This window comes from Aegilops tauschii, chromosome 2 (genome assembly GCF_002575655.3).
Source record: "Aegilops tauschii subsp. strangulata cultivar AL8/78 chromosome 2, Aet v6.0, whole genome shotgun sequence".
Taxonomy (NCBI): domain Eukaryota; kingdom Viridiplantae; phylum Streptophyta; class Magnoliopsida; order Poales; family Poaceae; genus Aegilops; species Aegilops tauschii.
In genome coordinates, this window is record NC_053036.3 from 536,878,632 (window position 1) to 536,905,185 (window position 26,554).

At 45.0% G+C, this 26,554-nt stretch overlaps 3 protein-coding genes and 1 long non-coding RNA gene across 5 annotated transcripts; 2 read left to right on the forward strand and 2 right to left on the reverse strand.

Moving 5' to 3' along the window:
- Positions 1–486: 486 nt before the first annotated feature.
- On the forward strand, positions 487–5,137 carry LOC109782916 (UDP-N-acetylglucosamine diphosphorylase 1). Of its 2 annotated transcripts, none has more exons than XM_020341547.4 (15): positions 487–1,075; positions 1,530–1,584; positions 1,695–1,846; positions 1,977–2,016; positions 2,493–2,582; positions 2,671–2,783; positions 2,918–2,992; positions 3,221–3,260; positions 3,367–3,449; positions 3,523–3,600; positions 3,723–3,866; positions 3,953–4,020; positions 4,294–4,408; positions 4,504–4,660; positions 4,776–5,137. In XM_020341547.4, the coding sequence occupies exons 1-15, from the start codon at positions 902–904 to the stop codon at positions 4,871–4,873; spliced, it is 1,482 nt and encodes a 493-aa protein (XP_020197136.1). In that variant the 5' UTR covers positions 487–901; the 3' UTR covers positions 4,874–5,137. The 2 variants fall into 2 exon arrangements, with proteins under 2 accessions (XP_020197136.1, XP_040255557.1); XM_040399623.3 differs by having other exon boundaries at positions 488–1,392.
- Positions 5,138–7,406: 2,269 nt separating this feature from the next.
- LOC141041759 (uncharacterized) lies at positions 7,407–7,921 on the reverse strand. The gene is made up of 2 exons (XR_012203232.1): positions 7,852–7,921; positions 7,407–7,735 (listed from the first exon to the last, which is right to left on the reverse strand). It is a non-coding gene; the product is annotated as an uncharacterized lncRNA (long non-coding RNA).
- Positions 7,922–8,149: 228 nt separating this feature from the next.
- LOC109782915 (small ribosomal subunit protein uS17) lies at positions 8,150–10,254 on the reverse strand. The gene is made up of 6 exons (XM_020341546.3): positions 10,113–10,254; positions 9,518–9,558; positions 9,306–9,406; positions 8,784–8,928; positions 8,604–8,693; positions 8,150–8,403 (listed from the first exon to the last, which is right to left on the reverse strand). The coding sequence occupies exons 1-6, from the start codon at positions 10,122–10,124 to the stop codon at positions 8,313–8,315; spliced, it is 480 nt and encodes a 159-aa protein (XP_020197135.1). The 5' UTR covers positions 10,125–10,254; the 3' UTR covers positions 8,150–8,312.
- Positions 10,255–10,434: 180 nt separating this feature from the next.
- On the forward strand, positions 10,435–13,887 carry LOC109782914 (uncharacterized). The gene is made up of 10 exons (XM_020341545.4): positions 10,435–10,664; positions 10,863–11,065; positions 11,286–11,357; positions 11,585–11,674; positions 11,802–11,844; positions 11,987–12,093; positions 12,447–12,542; positions 13,074–13,264; positions 13,343–13,412; positions 13,522–13,887. Exons 2-10 carry the CDS (start codon positions 10,865–10,867, stop codon positions 13,642–13,644), a joined length of 993 nt encoding a protein of 330 aa, XP_020197134.1. The 5' UTR covers positions 10,435–10,664; positions 10,863–10,864; the 3' UTR covers positions 13,645–13,887.
- Positions 13,888–26,554: the final 12,667 nt, after the last annotated feature.

Consider the following 26,554-nt stretch of genomic DNA (forward strand, 5'->3'; position numbering starts at 1 on the left):
AGGAACCTTTTCTTTTTAACTCCTCAAGTTTAAGGTGGCTTTTGAATGGCTAAATTTTTGGGATTCAATTAAAGATGCCCTTACACATGTAATACACAGATGAGCTGAATAAAGATCAGCAAGAAATATGCAAATTTGGGTTAGTGATTAAATCCGCATCTGGTATTATGGCACAAAAAAGACACTCCCTCCGGATGGGAATATAAGCCGGGCACGGGTTTCTAGGTCTTTAGTTTGACAAAGGAATCAGTATGTCATAAAACTACATGGTGCTACCTCCGATCCAATACATATAAGATGTATCCGTTTCGGCTACAAGTAATACGGGGCCGAGGCCGAGGGAGTAAGAAAATTCGTCCAACAATGATTGTAGAGAGATATGTTTTTGTGGCAAGTAACGTGCTCCGTATTTTGCTAGTCAAATGCAGTAGATAACCAAAAAATACTTATATTCCTATATCTAGAGGGAGTAAAATTATCAGCCACGTATAGTACATTGATTATTCGCCGTAAACATCCAAATGGCGTGGTCGCCATGGCATGTGTAGCTTCTTCCCCCCTTACCCTGTAGTACGTTCGCAACCTGCTCCGATCCAAAAGCCAGGGAGGAGACACCTGCAGCGCACCGCGCGGCGCCGCGGTATATAACCTCACCTCGCGCGGCGGCACACGCACCGGCACCACCACCTACGCGGCCCACGCCCACGCACGCACCGGCGAACAATCCGAGCTGGCTCTTTTGGCCTGGCCATAGGCACAGCGGATCATTACCCAATCACGGATCTCTAGCCTCGCCTCGCCACCGCCCGCTGCTCCGCTCTCCTCTGCCTGCTCATAATCTCCCTCGCCTCGCCACCGTCCGCCGCTTCTTGCGTGCTGCCGCCGCGGCGAGGAGGAGGAGATGAAGGAGATGATGGTGGGGTCGGTAGCGCCGGTGGGCCCGGTCGGGAGGTGGGGCGCGGCGCCGCCGCAGGAGCTGCTGGAGCGGATGAAGGACTACGGCCAGGAGGGCGCCTTCGCGCTCTGGGACGAGCTCTCGCCCGAGGACCGCGACCTCCTCGTCCGGGACATCGAGGTGAGACATACAGGCCCCAATGCGCTGCTCCTGTTGGTCCTCTCCCGGCGGGATTTCATGGCCGGATTTGGCTTTCTTGCGCTGGGATTTCTGTTTCCTCGCGCAGGGAGTGTCGGCGGAGGTTTTTTCGGCATAACAAGTTACTTTCTGCACCGGGATTGTTAATTATGAAAGAAAGATTTCGGTTTTGTGTTGGAATTATGCTTGTCGATTTGGTTGTGGGCTGGAATTCTGCACGTGGAGCTGGATTTATTTGATTTCGAGTAGAAAGTGCTGCTGAGATTTGTGGGGTAGAAGATGAGGATTTGAGCAGCAATGTAAATCTCCATCGGTTGCAGATGCTGCACATTTCGATTGTGGTGTTGCCCGACCTCAATCGAAATTTGCAGCATCTGTTTGCCATTTTGACAGCGACTGAATACTGACGGAGCTGTGCGTACTAACTATATTGCAGAGTCTGGATCTTTCGAGGATTGACCGGATCATTCGACGCTCTATGGGATCACAAGGTCAGAGTTCCTTCATTTGCACAAGTTGCCATCATTCCAGTGAAGAACACTATGCATTGTGTATCTTTGATCAGCATTCTTAGCTAATGTGGTGATCTTGCTAAGCACAGGAGGCTATCTGGCGCCCGCCGAGCCCGTGCCGGAATCCAGCGTGTCGAGGGTGGAGGAGAGGTCTCCGGAGGACAAAGAACGGTGGTGGAAGAAGGGGCTGAGAGCCATCTCGGAGGGGAGGCTGGCCGTTGTCCTTTTGGCTGGTGGTCAGGTAATCTGATGAGATAGAGTCCCCCCAATCCTGTTTTCTGATACTGCAGTCTATGTAGTCTCTACCGCCCATTCGGTAGCATTATGCTTATGATGATCTAATTTCTTTTCGTGTTGTGCCTTGTGTGTAGGGGACTCGGCTTGGTAGCTCAGATCCTAAGGGGTGTTTCAGTAAGTCGATCCCATCTGAGTCCTTGTATGTTAGTAGTTGACTGCATATGTGCAGTGGTATGCTCTTCTTTTAAAACTAAAAAACAGTACACCATAGTGATGTTTGTAGTTCTTGGCACAATTCTTTATTCCATGGCGGCAGATCTCACATGCTGTAAATTGTGCACATCACTGTTATACACCGTCTTTTAATCAAACTTACTGTATCCAGTGCGGCATATTAGTTCATCCATACTAGTATGGAATTGCATTTTTGCTGATAATTCCATAGCGGCAGATTTCACATCTCATAAATTTGTACATCACTGTTATGCATTGTCTCCTGATCAAAAGGAAATGGATGTACTTACTATATCCAGTGTGGCATCTTTATTCATCCGTACTAGTATGGAATTGCATTTCGCTGATAATTCCAATCTCCTTACATTATATTGATCATTGTAATTTTCTCTTGACGCCTCATGTTGGCCTTTCAGGTATTGGCCTTCCATCTGGAAAATCACTTTTCCAACTCCAAGCGGAACGCATTTTGTGTATTCAAAAGTTGGCTGCTCAGTCCAGTGACAGTAATATCTTTTAACCACAAGCTTGTAGATTTTTCTTTGTCCTTTGCTTACTTCACCTCCTTACCCTTGATTTGAAAATAATTTGCAGGTCCAAGAAATACTTTACCAATCCACTGGTACATAATGACCAGCCCCTTCACCGATGATGTCACACGCAAATTCTTTGAAAGCCGTAAATATTTTGGCTTAGAGGCTGACCAGGTAAGAACAAGTACAGAATTTTCTGTTGCATTGAATATTCATGGCAATTCAACAAACATGTGCATACTCGTCGAATCCAATAGTAAGAGTTATCTTTAATAGCTAGGCTTGAAACGTTGATATCTTCTTGGCAGGTGACCTTTTTCCAACAAGGCACCCTTCCATGTGTTTCTGACGATGGCAGATTTATTATGGAGACGCCATACAAGGTACCGTGTTGCATCTTCTCTTACTTTAACTTTTCATTCATGATCCATCTTACCATGTATGGTCAGGAAGCAAAGTTACGGTTTATAGCACTTTGTTTTCTAAGTTTTACTCATGGTGTGTGATCTGAGAGTTTAAATGCAAGTTTTGATGCCTGCAAAGCTACTTTGATACTGCATATCTGCAATGCTAAATGATTGGATTGTTCTTACATGATCTTCTTAAACCAGGTAGCCAAGGCACCTGATGGAAATGGAGGAGTTTATGCCGGTAATCTCCCATAGATATGAACCAGTTATTATGCATCTTGCAGTAGTTGTATTTTACCCACTATTAGATACTGATGCTTAGTTTTTACAACTGTAACATCTCACAGCTCTGAAGTCTAAGAAGTTGCTTGACGATATGTCTTCACGGGGTGTAAAGTATGTAGATTGCTACGGAGTTGATAACGTATTGGTGAGTACATGCGCTTTGAGGTGTCATCTGATGTCCGCACCTTCTCATTCGCTAATCGATGTCTTATGCGCAGGTTCGCGTTGCAGATCCAACCTTCCTAGGGTACTTTATAGAAAAGGGTGTATCTTCTGCTGCGAAGGTTGTTAGGAAGGTAAGGTCAAATATCTTTCGAGCTCGCAAAAGAAATTCTCATGGTTCATCACTTTTTTTTTTGGCAATTTTCATTTTTGGCATACTATGCACTTTGTTGATAGTCTGTCATATCCTTAACAGGCTTATCCACAAGAGAATGTTGGAGTATTTGTTCAAAGAGGCCGTGGTGGACCTCTTTCCGTGGTCGAGTATAGTGAAATGGATGCGGCTATGACTACTGAAATTAATCAATCAACAGGACGCCTTCGTTATTGTTGGAGCAATGTATATTTCTATCCTTAGCTTGTCGCTCCCTCTTTCCCTCAATAACTGTGACACTTGAAACTAACATATTTCTTTGTTCTTTGCAGGTATGCTTGCATATGTTCAGTTTGGAATTTCTGAATCAAGTCGCAAACAGCCTTGAAAAGGACAGTGTGTGAGTGTTTCTGTATCCACTTTGAATTCTGAAATCATATTATGTTTGCCTCCTCTTCCAAACTCCGAGTCTGGTTTTACAGTAGTTCTTTACCTACTTGCTGCTTATGTCTCTTAATCTTCCTGGGAGAATGAGAGTTATATCTACAGTTTGTGATTTAAGGATCTGCTAGGCATGTCATGGCAAGTAATTTTACTTGGCAATTGACATGCTCTAGTCTAGCATAAATTATGTTCTGTTGCAGCACCTGACATTTGGAAATTTGGTGGCCAGGTATCATCTTGCACAGAAGAAGATACCTTCGATTCATGGGTATACAATGGGCCTGAAGCTTGAGCAGTTCATATTCGATGCATTCAATTACTCCCCGTCCACGACACTTTTCGAGGTTCGATTTCTATTCTGTCCCCTCTTCTTCTTTTCCCCCATTTTCTTTGGGTTTAAAAGCTTGAGATACACACTGGTGCATATCTCAAAATCCAGGTGCTACGCGAAGAGGAATTTGCTCCAGTGAAGAACGCGAATGGCTCAGCCTACGACACCCCCGATAGCGCCAAACTGATGCTGCTCCGACTCCACAGCAGATGGGTAGTCGCTGCTGGCGGCTTCCTGACCCATTCTGTGCCCTTGTACATGACAGGTAATTCCTCACGTTTGCCTGTACCCTGAAACATGCAGTACTAAACCACAACTCAGGCATTGCAAGACAGAACAGATTGTGCTGGCCACCTTTCTCATGATCCCTTTTCTCATAGGCGTCGAGGTTTCTCCGCTCAGCTCCTACGCCGGAGAAAACCTGGAGGCGATCTGCCGCGGACGGACATTCCACGCGCCCAGCGAGATCTCGTTCTAGGCGCATCAGTTCACGACAGTGGCAGCAAATGGAGGAAGCAGTATTGCACAGGGATTGCAAGGTCGAACGAATGCTCGCAGTTGACATTGGTTGTATTGAGCTGAGCTCTTTGAGCTATTGGCATTAGGGTTTTCAGGTACTGGGCAGACTGTTGTATCTTTTGTGAGTAAATTGGCCCAGATTCTGAATGCGTCTTGGCTTTTGCCATTTGTAACTCTTTTCGCTGTTGCTGCCCCTTTAGATGAGCATCTTCAACTGTACTAATTTGGTGCCCCATTTATCTGCTGTCACGTTTCGACAGTGTCCGCTCTGAACCCCATTTATCTGTGCTCTTGTCCTTTCAAATTACCTGGACACATGCATAAATGGGGGGGGGGGGGGGGGGGGGGGGGGTGTGGGGTGGATGGGGATGAAGAGAGATGAAAAAAGAGAAATTGTTGCGGATAGATCGGGTCCAATGTGGCAGGCTATCCGGTCACCACATTTCCTCACCACATAGGAGCTTGGGTTGGAGACCATTCGACCGTCCTTAGAGCATCTTCAACAGGCGCGCTAAACAAGCGCCGCGCCGCAAATTTAGCCAGTTTAGCACGTGCGTAACCCGGCGGGTGGCTCCAGCGGACGCGCAATAACCGCGCGCGCGGTATAAGGAGTTGGGCGCGCGGTTGGATTCGGTATCTCGCGCGGTGTATTTGGGAAGCCCGCTTTCGCGCGGCACACTCGAGCGCTCGCGCTGCACTCTCTCTTCTCCGCCTCTTACGCCCCGCGCGCCGGCGCCGGCGAACTGCACCCCATGGACGCACGCGCCGGCACCCCGCTCACCCCATCCTATAGCCGCGACCCCTCCACCGCCGCCGCCACCGCAAACCCTAGCCCGGGTGGCGTTGGCCTCGCCTCCGCCGGAGCTCCTCCGACCATCGGCCTCGCGCGCGGCCTCTTCATGCCGCCGCGGATGACCTCGGCAGCGGGTGGCGTCGCGCCGGCGCCGGCCCGAGCCGCCGCCCCCTCCTCAAAGCTCCCCAATGCGGCGCGGCCAAAGAAGGGCAAGACATCGGCGAAGAAAAACAAGGACGAGGAAGAATCGTCTTCCGAAGATGAGGACGAGGACGAAGACGAGGACGAGGAATGATGTGTCTTTCATTTGTGTATTGAACTTGATTTGCATTTTGAACTTGGTTGGATGAACTTGTGGGCATGATTTTGAACTTGTGGGCATGAACTTTTCTTCATCAACTTGTTTGTGTTCAATTTGTGTGAACTTTTCTTCTTCAATTTTATATGTCATGTTCATTGCATTTTGAATGTTTCAACTTCATTTTGTGTTCAAAATGCCATATATGCAATGCCCCGGTGAGTCACGCGCGCTGCATTTTTTGCGCGCTGCATTTTAGCGCGGCTGCTGGAGTCAGCGCTGCGCGCCGCGCCAAACCAGGTGATGGGCTCGCGGCAAAGCAGTTTTTTGCGCGCGGCGCGTTCGGCGCCTGTTGGAGATGCTCTTAGGGCCACCAATGCGGTCCACCACACCGTGTCCGAAGACAAGAATAGGGGCGAAGGCGGCATGACGTGTCCGAAGACAGGAATAGGGGCGAAGGCCATTCAACTGGAGTCACTAAATGTCCTCTTATTTCTTGGAAAAAGTTAAATAAAAACAAATCAAATGACCGCCTCCAGTCACTTTGACAAATTTATCTAGATCAATAGCAATTTAACCACACATTTAAATCCAAAAACACTCAGTGGAAGATTTTCGACAAGTTTTTCAATTTCATCGATCCCAAAAACTCCCTTCGTCTCAAGCTTCCTCTCCTGTGTCTCCCGCGGATCTATCTTTGGTGGATTTGCTCGGATCTCGTCGTTGGTCGTCTACGTTCGTGTGTCTTCGGGTTGAATCCTTCCCCTACGTTATTCTTCATCGGCGGCGATTGTTGTTCTGGTGCGCTGGTCCTATGGGACCTTAGCACGACGACTTCCCGACTGTCTACTACAACAAGTTGTGCCCGACTCCGGCGATGGAAGGGTGATGACGACGGCGCACCTTCGGCTCGCTTCAGTGCTTGTAGTCGTCGCTAGATGGTCTATGGATCTAGATGTAATTTTTATTTCTGGTGTTCGTTGTACTGCCATGATTGAAGATGAATAGATTGGAAGTTTCTCCACACAAAAAAACAATGCATAATTGCAAAGGGGTTGCACTCTGTCCTTGGTAGAACGTGGCGGCGCGTACAGGCTAGCAATAAAGGGATCAACAAATTGCAACATTGAGCAAATCAATAAAATGACCAACACATAAAGCAGCAAGAACGGAAACTTGTGAATTCTTCGAGCAATGCACCTTGCTAGCACTTGTGCACACACACTTCAATACTTGTTGACGGCATTTTGAATGGTGTACCATCAATGGAGCAGGTACCTCTGTCCATGATCATAGATCTCTTCTATGTCGTAAGCTGTGTAGTGTTTGCGCTCATTGAACCAAATATGCACACTTTGCCAAATTGCTGCATTATGCTTCGTGGCTTGAAACTTCCACACATCACACAACAATTCATCCTCTTTCATTGAGTACGTAGCCATCGTGTTTACTTCAACTTGATGCATTCCGCTACATTTGGTCGAACAAACGATAGCATAGCCCAAGCAAAATGCTAGACTTACAGAAATCCCACTACGGGCATTGATTTTCTCCCCATAAAGTTAGCTGTGGGACCCAAGTTGTGATGAATCCTAGGTCTCCAGCTCATCTCCGTAAGCACTTTCCGTAGAAACTGCCCGTAGCTGTAGCAAAGTTCTAGTTGAAGCCTCCAGGCTCCAAGACAGGCAGACTTCTTAACGATAGCTTTGTCCAAGGAGGTTCGGCAAGTACTAGGTGGCAGCAAAGTGAAAACAATGTCGTCGATCAAGGGTGCAGACAGAGAGGGGAGAGTTCAAATAAAGATGAATTCTGAAAATTTAATTCTCAAGGTAAAAAATCTACATACCTACATATGGAGCTCTTTTCTTCTAATTCTCTGCTAACTCGTCGTTACAGATACGAGCAAAACCACATCCTAGATTATGCACCATAATATTTTGCTAGATTATACACCATAATATTTGGTTACAGTTGATCGCAATTGCAACTTCAAAGAATGCCAGTCATCAAATTTAGTTTCACTTCATCAGATTAAAAACCTGAGGCTGGGAACAAGGCAACACACTGCTTGAGTAAATATCATATCACATCTGGGCAAACAAATTCACAAGGAATTGAGCAAAAGGACAATCAGGCAGTACAAATTTAAGCGAAACTATTAATGATAGATAGATTCCACAAAACATGTTCAGATCACGACATTCGGTTTGACAGATAACACGGAATCAAATCTCGAAACAGTAGCCTGGTAGATTTCGAGTGCGAAAAAGTTCTGACTATGAACTACTCATAAATCAGAGTCTGGGCTTAGGCAGCGATGAAAGCCTTCTTCCCGCCTCCGGTGGTTCCAGCTGGAACGACCTTCAGGACATTGAATCTCACGGTTTTCGACAGGGGCCTGTTTCAGACACAAGCAACATACTTCAGCACAAAAGAAAATAAGCTTTCTGCAGTAATCAATACATCAACTATATAATGATGAATAGGAATATCACAGCATGTATGTATAAGTAACATAACTGCACAAGGGTCAACATACTAGAACAACCAGGCTAACATTCTCAAGTTGATAGTTATGCAAGAGTAATTGAGTTTTACCTGCACTGGCCAATGATGACATGGTCACCTTCCTTGACACGGAAGCAGGGGGAGATGTGAGCTGGGATGTTGGAGTGCCTCTTCTCATACCTGCAAGGTGCACAATTGATTTTTGAGTTAGAAATCCGCAGGTTAGAACCAATGCATTATGTTCTCAGAATCATCAATGGGTTTACTTGCCTCTGATACTTCTTCACAAAATGAAGGTAGTTCCTGCGAACAATGATGGTCCGGTTCATCTTGGCACTGTGGCAGGTTCCAGCTATGATTCTGCCCCTGATGGCAACAGTTCCAGTGAATGGGCACTTCTTGTCAATGTAGGTACCTGGAAATGAATAGGAATTAATACACTGTCACAAGCTTAACAGAAAATAAGGCACAATTAACTATTCACGGTTTATGTCAACCACAGTACTAGCCAGACATTAGAAACAAAATATCAAGAAACAGTACATGGTACAATTCATGGCTCAATTGTTTCCACATGACCAAAAGAAATCGGCTGTGTATCTACCAATGACAATCACTATACCAACTGAGAATTTACTAGCTTCAATTCTTTGTGTAGGCTAGGCTAGCAAAGCCAGGAGAAATGTACTGAAGTGTGATCTTAGGCACACATAGTTGCATTCATCAAGACTAGCATCACCTACTCAAGTATCAAACAGTGCTAAAATAGAAGGAATGGCCTACTATAGTTACCATCGATCGCTTCCCTTGGGGTCTTGAAACCAAGGCCAACACTCTTCCAGAAGCGGTTGCCAGCCTTGCCAGGCCTCTTTGCCTTGTCAGCCTTCTTCGTGCTAAATTGAACAGAAAACATTGTTAGGGTACGAGCATTACATTGGATCAAAAAGAGATATGCACATTAATAAACAACAACAACACACAAGAAAGGTAATCGGACTCCTCACCTGAGGAAAACCTTTGGCTGCTTGAGGAAAGACTTCTCGGTCTGCACAATACCAAGTTTAAACTACCATTAGAACAATTACAACAAATTATGATCTATTGTAGAACAAACTAGAAAAACAATCTAGACTTCAAACTCGAAATGAACAATACAAAGGCTACTGCAACAACTTTTCGGAATGACACTGTCACTCGACAGACACCAAGATCCTACTGGGTCCAAATGATCAGAGAAGAGCCCATACTGGCAGTGAAACACCAAGCTTCAGCCACATCATAAGACGTTAATGACATGCTGCTAACGACTAAGCGGAAACAGCAGAAATCAACTAATGAACAAGTCGATAAAATTACCACAGTAGTAACCTATCGCACCACGAACACATCCAAACGACAGCAAGTCCTTCTGACCGCAAAGATACCGCATGCTACTCGATTTGCAAGGAATACGCATGCTTCTCCATGGACAGATCTAAGCATACATGGCCGAAAAGCACGAAGGCGCCGCATCGCATATCCCAAGCACCCGGCGCCGGCAAGGTAACGGGGGAGCAAAGGAAGAGCGCTACACGGTGAGGAGAGGGGGAGAGCCTTTACCTGCTCCGCCATGGCTGCGAGGTGGGCTTCGAGGGGCTCGGAGGCGGCGGCGGCGGCGGCGGCTCGGCGCGGGGATGCGGGAGCAAGGCTCTGAGAGGAGTTGGCGGCGGGGCGCAAACCCTAAGGGTGAGTGCATTCTTATAGCACTGGGCGACGCTGCGGGAATGTGCAGCCCTTCCGTTCCGGGCCTCTCCACCCGTCTCCTCGGGCCGGCCCGTCACCGAGGCCCATGGGAGGCGGTGGGGCCCGCCTCGGGGTTCTGGGTAGATCAGGCCGTTGATGGTGTGTTAACCGCGGGGTTACGCCTGGGCCGTCCGATCTTAATGCTCGCTCCGACCGTCCTCCGTGCTGCGGACATAAACCAGAGATAGAGAGAGAGAGATCCCCTCGCCGTGGTCTCTCTTCCCTTCCTTCCCCCACCTCCCTTCCCCCTCAGGTCACCGGCGCGGCGAGGCGGCCGCCGCTGCTGCCTCCCCCCCTCTTCCTCCCTCTCCGCGCGCTAGGGTCTGGTGGAGCGGATTCTTCCCGGAGTCGATCGAACTGATTCGTTCGGTAATCTCCCAAACCTGCGCTGGTTTTTGCGGATTCCTCGATCCGTCCCGTGCTTGCGGCGGCCGGCGGCGTGGGCCGACGCACCGGGCCGCTCGCGCGGCTGCGTGCGATCCGTGTGTAATGGCGACTCGATTGGTTGCGGTTGCTGTCTTTTCTGTCTTGAGAAATTAGTGACGGTGCTCCGCCGCTTTTGTGCAGTAATGGCGAACCTGCAGTCTTCCGCCTCCGAGCCCTCCTCCTTCGCAGGGGCCTCGCCGCCGTCTCCCTCCTCAATCGGTGGAGGCGCCGGCGGCGCTGCCTCGGCGGCGCAGGAGCCCAGGAAGATGGCGTCGGCGGAGCAGCTGGTGCTCGACCTCTGCGACCGCGAGCTGCGCGAGAACGCCCTCCTCGAGCTATCCAAGGTCCGTCGCGTGCTCTTCCAGTTCTAGGGTTCTAGCGCCTCGTCACGAGGACGGGTTTTGCGATTCGTGGTCTCTAGGACTTACCATGAAGTGAGCGATTGAAGCTTAATTTTGGGTTGCCATGAACTGAACAATTGCATACTGCGTGTTCTTCAGTCATTAGCATGCTATATAAGGTGTTTCGTAAGGCCAAAGTAAATCAATAACCAATTCGTTTCAGAAACGAGAGATATTTCAAGACCTGGCCCCGCTTCTCTGGCACTCTTTTGGCACAATTGCGGCACTGCTTCAGGTATGCGTAATTCGTCTATCTTCTATGTTTATGGTTTGCATGCTTCAAATTACATAAAAGAACTGGGAGCTATGTACCTTATGCTGTGTTTATATTGTCGAACTGTGAAAGCAGTCACTATTCTATTAGTGTTTTCAAGTCGGCACTTGCTGTTTTCGATGCAACTTGTCAAAGTTTGACCCTGCCTTGCTCACTTGGTGTATTTGACAACTTGGAAACAAACTCAGGAAATTGTGTCGATCTACCCTGCACTTTCACCCCCAGTTTTGTCGGCAGGTGCATCAAACCGAGTCTGCAACGCACTTGCACTTCTTCAGGTACAGCTCCAAATAAAAAGTGGGGTGATTACATTCACAAAATTGCTTGAAGGTACCCATGTTATTACATTTATTATTGCGTATCTTTATTGTCTAATTTTGTGTGTTTGTATTACAATAATTGCAGTGTGTTGCATCGCACCCTGATACCAGAATCCCTTTCTTACATGGTAACGAATTCAGCCATTTGCATTGTATCTCACATATCCTGATTCCTAGTAGCTTGATATGACAAAAGAGCCATTCGGCTTTTGGTATTGTTGTTGTTAGCGATTCATTTTCTTCTCTCTGTCCTCCATTTGTTCATTTCAGCTCATGTGCCCCTGTTCTTGTACCCGTTCCTGAATACATTCAGCAAGACAAGGCCTTTTGAGTACTTGCGGCTTACCAGCTTGGGTGTCATTGGTGCTCTTGTTAAGGTAATTTTTTGTACAATTTTACATGAACTAACAAATTTTGTATGATGCATCCAACTCTGCAATGTTATATATTAAACATGATCCTTTCACTAATTCTACAACCAATGAAGCTTCATGTTGTTTTCATTCCAATACCCTGGCATGAACGATGAATCTAATAAGGTCACAAGGGATACATCCTTATTACTTTGTTGTGTAACGTAAACATAAACAATTGAGTAGCTTATAAACAAGCAATGTTCTATCTAATGTTTTCTTCTTTCTTTTTTGGAATACTGCATGTGTTTCCAAATACCAAATGTTTTCTTCTTGCCTTTGGGAGAAGCTTCTTTACCTTATTATTACACATGCAGGTTGATGATACTGAAGTTATTGGCTTTCTGCTGCAAACTGAAATAATTCCTCTGTGCTTGCGTACCATGGAGATGGGCAGTGAACTGTCAAAAACCGTATGTATCTAACCATCTCAATCCTCGTCTAAAGTAGAACAATCTTTCTTTTTTGTTTAGTCCTAGAAAAGATCAAATTGCTTCTTCTTTTCAAAAATTATATTTTGCTGTCTGAAGTTCATGTGGAACGCTATAGCCTTCTATGCCACGCCAGGCTTCTCTCTGGTAATAACTTAAAAACCACTTCACAGTTTATAGACTTATAAAAGGTGTATTATGCGAGAAACCTCAAAAGCTGTTTGGCTTTGGCAATTCAGTAATTGACCTATGCTGCTAATTTTATCACGTTACTATTATCAGTTATCACTTGGACTGGAAGATCAAAAACTTTGTGGACACATAAATATGCCAACATTTTTGCAACATCTTTCCTGTATAACCCACAGGAGCTGAATATTTTGAGGTGCTTAAGATTTCTTTGGTTGGAATACACAAGTTGAGGCTAGGCCAAACAGGGTCTTATACAGATAACGAGATAAATGTATAGCTGTCATTCCAATTTCACTAATTTAGTCAAATATGCATAAGCAGGTCGCTACCTTCATTGTCCAAAAGATTCTGCTGGATGATATTGGACTGCGTTACGTGTGTGCCACCCCTGAGCGTTTCTATGCTGTGGGCAGCGTTTTAGGAAATATGGTAATTTCACTTGCTGATCAGCCTTCCACAAGGTTGCTCAAGCACATTATCCGATGTTACCTCAGGCTGTCAGATAACCCCAGGTTTGTGCTGTCATTCATATGGCACCAAATGATTTTACATCTATCTTCCCATGTGCTAATTTTTGTCCTTCCCCGCAGGGCCTGTGTTGCACTGCATAATTGCCTCCCTGACATGCTGAAAGATGGGACATTCAACATTTCTCTTAGGGTGAGTCATGCTAACATATCTGTCGTTACCAATTCATTCATGAACTCAAATAAAATGAAATGTAGTTGCCGATCAGAATACTAATCGTGTTTATATATCTGAAACGAAGGATGACCCCGCGACAAGGCGCTGGCTCCAGCAACTGCTGCATAACGTGACAGTGGGCGGCATGGGAGGACCTGGCATGGGGGTGCCTCCCCAGCCAGGCCTGGATCACATGATGGGGATATGATCCAGTTTAGTTGCTGCAATTCACAACAATAATAGTCTCTTGTGAAATGCAGGTAGGGGAAGATTATCTTCCCTCAGCCGTCTAGAGGTAGGCTGTGTGGTGTCGGTGTAGTTTCAACCTTCCGGAAAAAGGAAATGTTGTTTGTGTGTGTGTGTGTGTGGAAACATCAACAGCAGCTCAAACTGGTTTGCTTATCCTGTAATACTGTGAACACAAGCAAAGCAAAGCTGTTTTCTGGGGTTTTTTTTAGGTCTTGCAGCGATTTTTTTTCTTCTTTTTTTTTGCTATCGAGGTTCAGCGTCTACTAGGGAAGTAGCACATTATGCGGATGGAATTCTGAAGAGTTAAACCTGAAATACTAGTACCTTTTCAATTCTTTATTAGGAACTAAATTCAGTCCCTTTCAGACGGACCCGTCTCCATGAGACTTTCATATCACACGGAAACTCACTGCATTAGACAAAGCATGCCTGCTGCTGTGAGGTGACAGGTTGGAGTCCAGAAAACAGCCTCTTGTAAAAATGTCGAAGAAGGTTGCGTACAAAAGGCCCAAGGTGCTCGGACACTTCCCCTGACTCTGCGCAAGTGGGAGCTATATGCAACGGGCTGCCCTCTTAGTAGCTAAGAGCATCTTCAACAAGTACCATTTCCTGGTCTAGGGTGAGTTGTGCCCAAAAAACTTCAACAAATCCTGTAAATGCGAATTTTTCTAGGGTTCCTCGTATAATCAGCCCAACTTTTCCTCTGTCTATGGGGTAAAAATCTTCTCGTAAACCTTCCCCTAAAAGTGCCACTTCAGCGCATTGCCACCATGGAAAAGATCTTCCCGTAAACCTTCCCCTAAAAGTGCCACGCCATCACATCATTGCCGTACCCACTCTGTCGCGACCACCGTCGTCCATTGTAAGCCGCTGTCACCCGCCCGCCATAAACCAGTTATAGGTGGAGTTTCTAAGGGGACTTATTGGAGGTGCCCACCTGCAAACCTCGCCTAAATTATATGGACACCCTGTATAACCACATTTAGGGGGAGTTCTACCCATATGTTACTATGGATCAACAAATTCCTAACTGAAAATTGCTTTCGGATCCCAGACACCAGTGAGCTTACTTTTTGACAAAAAATATGCTCACATGCAAACCTCGACTTTTTTTTGCATGTAATGTGGAAAGTTTTATAAATAGTCAGGGCAGCCAACAGGCTGCTAACCGAAAAAGTAGGGACCTGAATTCAGCCAACAACAATTCACCATCAATGTGCATGCTAACTTTGCACAAAGATGTGTTGATTGATTGGCATTCCTCTTAGATGATGAATAAAAAAAGAAGTAAACCAACTAGCTATGTCTCCAATCTCTATCAGAAGGGGGGCACCAGATCAAGCAATCATTCGACATGATCACCTGCGCAAATTCATAGAGCTTGGGCAAAACCACACCATCACGCAAAGATAAAGCTTCAATGATGAGTTGATCCGTGATCCCGTCGCAAGTTTTGCTCCACGCGCTAAGGAAGGACGAAGATACATGTGCGACACGACCCGCAGCCCCTTCCCCTCCCCCCGGCATCATTAACAACATCGCTTGTATTGATCTTGACCCAACAATCTCCTAAATCCATAGCATAGACTGTGGCAGGCCAATCTTCTCATGGTCGGTGTGTCCACCAGTTGCGAGAGTTTCATATGGACCACATGAAAGTGTATATAATCCCTTTAGTGAAATTTGGTAATTAATGTCAACATATCTTAAGGGACTAATGCTTCAAGTACTTATCTCAAGAAAGTTTCCTTATGTTGCAACAAAAGATATGAAAGGTGAGCCCCAAAATTTTCATGAAGACGGGTGTTTGCTAAACCAAGGACCTGCCCTTTGCATTTTAGTTATCCAAAATTACACTGAGTCCATATGCATGCCAATACTATCAAAAGGGGAATGAGGTTACTAAGCTAAGTTTCTTTCTCTTTGTGCTTAAAGATCAAACTCCAATCCCATGTGACAGGCGTGGTGAGCAATCTTCGTCATTCAGAATAATCAAAGTCCAATGCCCTCAAAATACTTTTATTTGTCCACTATATCTACCTACACTTTCATACTTTGGAGTTGTCCAGTTCTTCTAGTTGGAACCGTTGAGTCATTCTCCCAGATAGCAGTTGCAAACCCTAATTGTTCAGAGCTACCAAGCATTCCACTCGGAACCACTAAACCAGCTGGCACACATTTTGTTTCCCTCTCAAAATTTCGGAAGTAGTAATAGAGAGCTTGCCACTGGTGCGGTAGTCCACTCGGAGCCTCTGAATGCTATCTGGGCGAACCATGCAAGTTGTTTGAAAGTTGCCACCTTTAGTATTGTCCGATGCTTCCAAGTTGATCACTCCAGAGCCTCCGAGCTGTGTTAAAGTGTGTGTGACGATTATATTTTTGTTTCATAAATACCCCCATCCATTCCATTAGTTCACTCAAAGCAAGCTCCACTCATATCATTTTTTTAGAGAGAACTCCACCTTCTTGTGCTGATTTCAAAGGCCTTTCACTACAACCATGAAGCCAAGTATTTGAGATCTCATCACCTCTTTGCTTTTCACTCCTGCTTCTCTAATCAATAAGCTATATGAAAGGATCGAAGAAGTCGACCAGAGAGGAGGGTGAATAGGATACTACAATTTTTTAAACTTATTTAACAAAGTTAGGGAATGCGCGGATAAAGTAAGTTCTCTAGATATGCAATCTACGGTGAGAACAACTTATATGGCAAGAAAGTCATTCCTACTCGTCCTCGAGTAGGTAAATGATAAAAAAAATGAAGTGTGAATGCTAGCAAAGTGCATTAGTTTGATCAACGATAATTTCAATCACTTTTCCTATCATCATAACAGCAACTCTTTCTCATAAAACTCATCATGTTAAAGTAGCAACCAATTCACATGTTAAGGTTCAAACAATGAAACTCAACAACCTATATTCTTAGTCACCAAACAATTGCAATTCAACTTATTCAACAGAGTCTAAGTAAGAGCTCCACATACTCAACCATCATATAGTCTTCTATGATTGCTAACACTCACCGCATACACATGAGCAAAACGTTTCAACCAGACACATAGAAAGATATGGGCTTATAATTTCGCCTCCCAACGTATTCACCTCAAGGGTGATGTCAACAATAATAACTCATGCTACCCATATCCAACTGTATATATGTGCCTAGATCTTTCCTCACCACATGATGCTTGCCAAAAGAGAAAAATAAAAAGGAATAGAGAGAAAAACTTTGACTCTTGCATGAAAGTAAATACATAAAAGTAAAAGATAGGCCCTTCGCAGAGGGAAGCAGAGGTTGTCATGCGCTTATTTGTTTGTATACTCAACCCCTTAGTGCAAAGTCTGTCGCTTTTATTCTTTGCCATCACAAGTTCGTACAACGCTCAATTTTCTCTTACACTAAATGATCTAACACTTTTAGAAGCAATTTTTATTGCCTTATTGCACCGATGACAACTTACTTGAAGGATCTTGCTCAATCCTTAGGTAGGTCTGGTGGACTCTTGAAAATAAGATTTGGGTTTAAGGGTTGTGCACAAGTAGTATCTCTACTTGGTGCAGAATTTTTGGCTAGCAAGGATGGGGGGCAAGCACCACATGTTAAAGGATCTATGACAATATAACTTCTATGTGAATATGAAAAAAACATAAACCATTACGTTGTCTTCCTTGTCCAACGTCAACAATTTTGGCATATAATATTTTGATGGGGGCTCACAATCACAAAAGATTTCCAAGATAGTGTATTTGCATGTGAAAGTTCTCTTCCTTATACTAATTATTCATGAATTGCTTGTATGACCAATATTGTGATTGTCAAGCTTCAAAAGATTTCACTTTCTAAACCCAATGTGAAGCTACCACTAGGCATGATATAATTTCAACTTCATGATATTCAATTCATTCAACAATTTACTCATAAGATACAAGTGAAGATCAAACGAGTAGTTATGTAAATGGGTAGCTATTTGAGGACTCTCTCTTATTTAAAAACTTTCAGATCTAAGAATTTTATTAAAACAACAAGCAAAACAAAATGACATTCCAAGAATAGCACACATCATGTGAAGAAGCAAAAACTTAGGCTCAACCCATAATAACTGATAATTATTGAAGAAGAAAGGTGGGATGCCTACCGAGGCATCCCCAAGCTTAGATGCTTGAGACTTCTTGAAATATTATCTTGGGGTGCCTTGGGCATCCCCAAGCTTGAGCTTTTGTGTCTCCTTAATTCCTTTTATATCACGGTTTCCCTAAATCTTAAAAACTTCATCCACACAAAACTCAACAAGAACTCGTGAGTTAAGTTAGTATAAATCAATGCAAAAATCTTATCATTCTCTATTGTAGCAAATCACAAAAATTATTATTCAACATTGCATACTAAATGCCTCTGCATATTTAATACTCCTATCCTCAAATAGAATCATTAAACAAGCAAACATATGCAAACAATGCAAACATAACAGCAATCTGCCAAAACAGTACAGTCTGTAAAGAATGCAAGAGTATCAATACTTATCTAACTCCAAAAATTATGAAAATTTACCACACTGTAGAAGATTTATCAGATCTTATCGTGCAAAAAGTTTAAACATTATCACATTCTGACTTTTCTAGAGAAATTTTGCAACAGCGATAAACTTTCTGTTTTGAAACAGCAACTCATAAACTTGCAAGATAAGCATGGTAAAGGCTATCCTTGACATTTTTATTGAAAAGAAACATGCAAAAAATTATTCTAAATAACATCAAGCAAATCCTAACAAGATAAAATGACACTCCAAGCAAAACACATATCATGTGACGAATAAAAATATAGCTCCCAGTGAGGTTACCGATATTGTTGGAGACGAAAGAGGGGATGCCTTCCGGGGCATCCCCAAGCTTAGTTGCTTGGATATTCCTTGGATATTACCTTGGGGGTGCCTTGGGAATCCCCAAGCTTAGGGTCTTGTCACTCCTTATTCTTCTCATATCGATATCTCACCCAAAACTTGAAAAGTTCAATCACACAAAACTTAACGGAACTTCGTGAGATAGGTTAGTATGATAAAGAGCAAATCATTTCACTTTGGTACTGTCAAAGACAAGATTCATAATTGTTTACACACAATGCCTACTGTAGCATATAATTTCCACAATTTTTATTGAGCAATATAAGCCATAGAAACTAGGAAACAAGCAAACTATGCATTGAAAACAGAATCTGTCAAAAACAGAATAGTGTGAAGTAATCTGTACTCTAACCATACTTCTGCTACTCCAAAAATTCTGAAAAATTACGACAACGTAGAGAATTTGTATATCTATCACCTATAAAAAATTCAGATCAAAATCACGTTCCAGTGAATTTTCATAATTCCCGGACTGAGCGCAAAAGTTTCTGTTTTTGGACAGAATCAAGTCAACTATCATCCACGCTATCCCAAAGACTTTACTTGGTACTTTATTGAAACAAAAGCAATAAAACATGATTAATACAGTAGAATAATCATGTGAGCACATAAAACATTAGGTAAAAGTGTTGGTATCTCCCAACAAGCACTTTTCTTTAATGCCTTTTAGCTAGGCATGATGATTTCAATGATGCTCGCATGAAAGTAAAGAACTGAAACACAAAGAGAGCAAGTTGAATCACATGGCAAACACATTTAAGCCTAACATACTTCCTATGCATAGGGATTTTGTGAGCAAACAAATTATGGGAGCAAGAATCAACTAGCATAGGAAGGTAAAACAAGCACAACTTCAAAACTTTCAACATAAAGAGAGGAAACTTGGTATTATTGCAATTCCTACAAGCATAAGTTCCTCCCTCATAATAATTTTCAGTAGCATCATGAAGAAATTCAACAATATAACCATCACATAAAGCATTCTTTTCATGACACAAAAGCATAGAAAACTTATTACTCTCCACATAAGCAAATTTCTTCTCATAAATAGTAGTGGGAGCTAACTCAACAAAATAACTATCTTGAGAGTGAAAATTAAAATCATGATGACAAGTTTCATGGTTATCATTATTCTTTATAGCATACATGTCATCACCATAATCATCATAGATAGCAACTTTGTTATCATAGTCAATTGAAGCCTCATCCAAAATGGTGGATTCGTCACTAAATAAAGTCATGACCTCTCCGAATCTACTTTCATCATTATAATCATCATAAATAGGAGGCATGCAATCATTATAACAAATTTGCACATCAAATCTTGGGGGACTAAAAATATCATTTTCATCAAACATAGCATCCCCAAGCTTATGGCTTTGCATATCATTAGCATCATGGATATTCAAAGAATTCATACTAACAACATTGCAATCATGCTCATCATTTATACCAAACATTCTATTGAATTCTTCTTCTATCAATTGAGCACAATTCTCCTTTCCATCATTTTCACGAAATACATTATAAATATGAATAATATGAGACCACCTCAATTCCTTTTTTTTGTAGTTTTCTTTTTTATAAACCAAACTAGTGATAAAACAAGAAACTAAAAGATTCAATTGCAAGATCTAAAGATATACCTTCATGCACTCACCTCCCCGGCAACGGCGCCAGAAAAGAGCTTGATGTCTACTACGGAACTTTATTCTTGTAGACACGTGTTGGGCCTCCAAGCGCAGAGTTTTGTAGGACAATGGCAATTTTCCCTCAAGTGGATGACCCAAGGTTTATCAATCCGTGGGAGGCGTAGGATGAAGATGGTCTCTCTCGAACAACCTTGCAACCAAATAATAAAAAGTCTCTTGTGTCCCCAACACACCAAATACAATGGTAATTTGTATAGGTGCACTAGTTCAGCGAAGAGATGGTGATACAAGTGTAGTAATGATAGCAGATATCGATTTTTATAATAGGAACAATAAAAAACAGCAAGGTAGCAATTGATAAAACGGAGCACAAACGGTGTTGTAATGCTTGAAAATGAGGCCTAGGGTCCGTACTTTCGCTAGTGCAATCTCTCAACAATGCTAATATAATTGGATCATATAACCATCCCTCAACGTGCGATAAAGAATCACTCCAAAGTTCCTATCTAGCGGAGAACATAAGAAAAAATAGTTTGTAGGGTACAAAACCACCTCGAAGCTATTCTTTCCGATCGATCTATCCAAGAGTTCGTACTAAAATAACATCAAATAATTTCAGATTCATAATACTCAATCCAACACAAAGAACCTCAAAGAGTGCCCCAAGATTTCTAGTGGAGAAACAAAGACAAGAACGTGCATCAACCCCTATGCGTAGATTACCCCAATGCCACCTCAGAAATCCGCGAGTTGAGTGCCAAAACATACATCAAGTGAATCAATATGATACCCCATTGTCACCACGAGTATTTGTGACACCCAAGTTTTTATTTGGATTTTTCAAAAGATTTTATTTGACTTGAAGGGAGTGATTTAAAATTTTTTCTTCAAGAGAACTCTCACTCTCAAATATTTTTCTTTATGGCAAAAATTTTATTTGAATTCACCCAAGATCCTCCTTTGGTCTTGGAGGTTCTTGCTTTTCATTGGACTCAAGACAAAATGTTTTTCATTTGAGAAAATAACCTTTGAAATATTTTTGAGAATGCACTATGGCTTTTGGAAAGTCCTTTGCCACTTTCAACTATTCCTTCTTGCCATGGCATTAGTGCAAATCCTCTCTCCTAACCCTTCCCTCACCTTTGGATCATGATTTGCATCAAATCCAGCAAGTTGAACCTCCTCATGTGATCATTTCCATTCAAATTCTATTCAAATAAATTTCTGTCTTCTCTTATAGCACTTGGAGATTTACAAAGGAACTCCATTTTCTGTTTGGACTTTTACCACCAAACTTCTTTCCCCTCCTAGTCCTTTGAACCCTCAACCTAGAACCATGAAGATCCACTGGTCTCCAGTTCAAAATTTTCAAACTACATCAGCTGCAAGTTTGGACCAGATTTGGCAAATTTGGTGAAATTCATTCAAAACTTTCTCCAAAAATTCCAAGTAAATTCATGCAGCCCCTGGGTGCTTTGAGTGATCATCTCACCAAGTTACAGCTCCAGAAAAATTTATCTCTTTACCAAAACCTACTGTCGAACACCTGCAATGCTTGGTCACTGTCAAGATTCAGTAAGTTCAGAGTTCAGTCAAGTGGCTGCTGTCGTTTTCTTCAGAAACGGGCGTCGATCTCGCCAGTACCCTCGCGTCGCCTTGCTCCTCGTCCTCGCCCTCTCGTTCCTGCACCGCACGAGTGCCTGGCATCTTGCGGGCGTCAGCGACGAGCAGCAGAAGGTGCGCCGCCCCGTGACCGACGCCGGCGGCGGCTTTGCGGGCGCCAGCGGGAGACACGGCGCCGCCGACTCCACCCAGCGCCGCCCAAACCACCGGAGCCCGCCGCGTGGCCGTCCACTCCCCCGAATGCACTGCCGCTCTCGTCGTGAACCCCAGGGCGCGGAGCGCGCTCTCTGCCGCCGTTGAGCCCGTGCGGTCACCTCACCGTGGGCAGACGCCATTACGCCAGGGCCAGCTCCGTTTAGCTGCAAAACGAGTCCCGTAACATCCACTGATGCTGCTCGACCGCTCAAACCCCCTGCCAACCCACTGCTCCGCCGTAATCGCTCGCCGGAGATTCTCCGTTCACGGCCACCCCGTCGACCTGCCTATAAATAGGGGCCCCGAGCTTCAACTCGAGCACCCACCAGCCCTACACTTCCCCTAGAGCACACCCAGCCACTGGAAGAGCCGCGAGGGGGTCTCCTTCCTCGACTCCGGCCGCCGCGATCCGCCACGGGATCCAGCCCGATTCGCCCCCGTGTGTGCTCCACAGCCCCCATTCTCTTGCCAGTAGCTTCTCCTTGCATCACCCATTCTGACCCGCGCCTCAATTCGTACTTTGCAGCCCTCCACCGGAGTTCCCCAACCTCACCCGAACCGCCGTCCGCCGGAGATAGTGTCGCCATCGACGTGGTGCTCCCCGTTGGACGAGTCCACCACCCACCGACGCGGAAGAAGACACTGAAGCTCTTGGTACCCTCCGTTTCTCCTAACTCGCCGTGGTTCGACGCCGGCGTCCATCGCCGTCTTCGGGCGCCGGCGAGCTTTCAAACCTGACATGCGGGCCCCGCGTGTCAGCCTCTGTTTTATTTCCCCGAACCGTTTTCTGTTGGCGCCTTCGGGCAAAATACGTTTTCTCCTTGCGCTTGCGCATTCCCAGCCGAAGCGTTTTCTGTTTTCTCAGTTAAAACCCTGGAACTTTTCTGTTTCATTACAGATAAGTCCCTGGACAGAAACCTTTATAACTTTTTAATGAAAAGGTATTTTTGAGTGATTCTTTTTCTGTCAATCTCCAAATTTTGTCTAGTTTTTTATGGGATTTATTTGAAAAATATTTGGCAAAGTTTCTGTGCCTGTGTTGGTTTTCACGTTAGTACCCCGTTTCGTGATTGCCGTAGGTTCCGGGAGAGGGGACGGAGCCGCGAACTTCGCCGAGCTAGACTCCGACTTCTCCGAACCAGGCAAGCATGTTTGAACATTTGATATGGCAGATGTTTTGCATGTCCATGTGAAAGTTTGTGCGTGGCATGTGAGTGTCGATAAATACCTCGTTGCTTGTAAGGCAACGACCCGGTTGTTCCGAAGTTGCGATGACCTCTGATGAGAGGTGGCCTAATCATGTGGTGACATGAAGGGCAGCAGGGTGGTACTATTGTAGCATGCCAGCCTTGTGTCATCCGACTTTTCCGACGTTAACATGGTTGGAGCCGTGTTATCGTCCCTTCCCCTTTCCGTGCTACCACATGTCTCATTGCCAGGATACGGTTTAGTAAGTTGGTAACCTCTTTCCGTGTACACACCAAACAGAGAGGCCGGGATGATGATACCTTGGCCCAGGATTAAAGCCAGTCATTCGGTCAGGGGGCATGGGTGTTTCCGGTTGGGACCGAGAGGGGGGGCACCCCCTTATAGCGTGCGTATAGAAATTTGATCCCATGCTACGCGAGGTTGTAGCCTCCCCGACTCAGGGTTTTTCCTGAATGTTGCCGAGGGTGATCCCTGGCTTCGGATGGTTAAATTGGGTGTGTACTGGTCAGACGTGTTCCTTCCAGAACACCGTAGACGGAACTAGTCCCCGTGACTACTGAAATCCGTTGGCTGTGGTTAAGTACAAACTCTGCAGAGTCAATTCTTTCCAAATCATCGTATCCATGATCAGTAATGTAGACTTTATATCCAAATCTATCCGTGTGAAAACTTGCCCCCGGTGAACAAGCTCAAGTGGTAAATTCAATTTCATTGTTATCCCTGTGGATGGACTAACTTTATTTTGTGTCTCATGCTTGTGATAATTTATGTCTCCGAGCTATTGTATTAATGAGTTGTGACACAAGCCCTTTATGTGACGTCGCGCAGACGTCCGACTGTGGCGTGTACTCGTTTCTCACTTTCGATATAAGCCCTTTATGTGATGTCGCTCAGACGTCCGACTGCGGCATGCACTGTCTTTACTTTCTGTTATAAGCCCTTTATGTGGTGTCGCCCCGACGCCCGACTGTGGCATTATTATTCTGCATTTTCCGCTCGAGGAGTCTTTCAGACACTCGTTTGGCACCTGTATTATTATTCCGCATTTTCCGCTCGAGGAGTCTTTCAGACACTCGTTTGGCACCTGTATTATTATTCCGCATTTTCCGCTCGAGGAGTCTTTCAGACACTCGTTTGGCACCTGTATTATTATTCCACATTTTCCTCTCGAGGAGTCTTTCAGACACTCGTTTGGCACCAGTATTACTATTCTGCAGTTTCGCTCGAGGCGTCATTCAGACCCTCGCTTGGCACCCAGTATTTATTATCTCTGTATCTGATCGCACTGGTTAACTTATTCATGTGCTCCATGTTTGCACTTGTTATACCTTATGTCCGAACTGTCTTGCGAGTACTTTCATAGTACTCACCTGGCTTGTTGATTTGGCCAGATGTTGACGAAGGCGATCTCTTGGATGAAGAGTTTGATAGCGCGTCCGACGCCTAGAGGAGTCCCAGTCAGTCCTGCGCGATCCCGGATATTGGTCACTTGTATCGTTTACGCTTCCGCCACCCGCAATAAGTATTCTCGAGCCTCACTCCGACGCTCGATGAGTTGTAGCTTTCTGGAATCATGTCACTCGCTTCGCGATGATATTTCCACCACCGTTATTATCGTGAGTTAGAAGTTTGCCACCCTATCCGCCGTATTGTTTTATCGGCGTGCATGTAATAAATTGTTGGGCAGTCTCTGCTCAACTTTGTATTATATTTAGTACTCCTGGTATTTTTCTTCTGTGACCAATGTATTGTCTATCAGTGAGAAGGAGTTCTTCCTCGCTGGTCCGTAGCAGGGATTGGTTTCTCAATAATTATTTTATTGAAAAACCGGTCGTGACAAGCTTGGTATCAGAGCCAGGCTGACTGTAGGAAGCCACTAGGTGCGATCGCTAATCGGTTATTAGCGTCTTTAGTGCTTCTTCAGCATTTTGCAATTGTAGCTATTTTCTGTTGGTCATCATAAAATTTATGACATGACTACTCAGAATTTTGCCTACTTTTGTAGATGGCTGGCAGCGGCTGTGAGAATCGAGTGTTCACCAACGTGCCCGAGGGGTTTGTCAAGCTCCTCGTCTCCATCACCAAGCTCGCGATCGGGCCAGCAGCTCGCCCGGAGTTCACCCTCTATCAGCACAAGCTCAGTGACGACGTGTCTATGCACCAGGCTGTGGTGCAATTCAGGGGAGGACGATCTGCTGCTCGCCATTTCCGTTTTACGGGAAGGGCCATGCCTACGGAGAGGCATGCCATGCAGATGGCTGCCCGTGAGGCGATAGCTCGCCTTCGGGACATCCTTCCTACGATGAAGACTCGTCGCTACCGCTACCTCCCATGCCATGTGCCTTACACCAGCCACTATGCGTTCGCCTGCCATCGGGGAGAGCGAGATGAAGCCATCGAGATGGTTGTGGAGTATCTCAAGGCTCTGGAGGAGTCTTTCGACAACCTCGTAGATGATCTTGTGGCTGCCCGCATGGACTTAGTCCGGGGCGGTCCTGCCAGCAGGAAGGAGCTTCTCCACACGGCGCCGCCTCTGACATTCGTCTCGTCTTCAGCCTCGTATGCACCGGCCGTTTTGGCCACTGCTCGCCGTCTGCCTACCACTGAGGAGTTCGACCGAGTCATCGCTCCTACTCCAGTCAGAGCCGCACCGCCTGCCGCACACGCTCTACCACCAGTCGCCCCCGCACCATCACCGCAGCACAGCGTCGCACGCCAGGAACCAGCTAGAGAGGAGGAGGTTGATTCTCCTGGACCGCTGAGCCTTGCCATCGGCAAGGGGAAGGAGATCTTCACCATCTCCGACTGAGAGCACCGAGTAGCCGCGTGTTATGCCTGCATGTATGATGTGTTGTTTTTATCTGTACGCTAGTTTGTATTGGTGTGTTTGCTGCCTTCCGGAGTAGTACGCTAGTTTTTAATAACATGTCAGGATTGTGTACGCACAACCTGAGTGCTGTATCTTGTATTTGCTTTCGCATGTAAGATTTGTGTTAAGCACTTCTTCTCCGTGAAAATCATTTGTGTTTCTTGAAAACCTTGAAGCCTTTTTGATTATTGCCTTTGCAAGGGTTTTCCTGCGCTACACGGTTTTTCTCATGGGTTTTGCAAATGATACCCCAGACTGGAAAAATGTCTCGCCCTTGGACTCGCTCTATGCCCAATCAGCCAGAAGAGGTTTACAGAACACAGACCAGCAACAATTTCACTCAGGGTCAGTCCAGCCAACAGGACAGCGAAGCGGCACTATCTCAAGTATGCCGTCTCTTCGAGCAAAGCCAGCAACAGCACC

Coding starts and splice junctions, on each gene's coding strand:
- LOC109782914 (XM_020341545.4), top strand. CDS start 10,865: ATGGCGAACCTGCAGTCTTCCGCCTCCGAGCCCTCCTCCTTCGCAGGG. Junction 11,066..11,285: donor CCCTCCTCGAGCTATCCAAG/GTCCGTCGCGTG, acceptor AATTCGTTTCAG/AAACGAGAGATATTTCAAGA. Junction 12,543..13,073: donor GCAGTGAACTGTCAAAAACC/GTATGTATCTAA, acceptor ATGCATAAGCAG/GTCGCTACCTTCATTGTCCA.
- LOC109782915 (XM_020341546.3), bottom strand. Junction 8,694..8,783: donor TTTGTGAAGAAGTATCAGAG/GCAAGTAAACCC, acceptor TGCACCTTGCAG/GTATGAGAAGAGGCACTCCA. Junction 8,404..8,603: donor GTCATCATTGGCCAGTGCAG/GTAAAACTCAAT, acceptor TGTCTGAAACAG/GCCCCTGTCGAAAACCGTGA.
- LOC109782916 (XM_020341547.4), top strand. CDS start 902: ATGAAGGAGATGATGGTGGGGTCGGTAGCGCCGGTGGGCCCGGTCGGG. Junction 1,585..1,694: donor ACGCTCTATGGGATCACAAG/GTCAGAGTTCCT, acceptor TGCTAAGCACAG/GAGGCTATCTGGCGCCCGCC. Junction 4,021..4,293: donor AGCCTTGAAAAGGACAGTGT/GTGAGTGTTTCT, acceptor TTTGGTGGCCAG/GTATCATCTTGCACAGAAGA.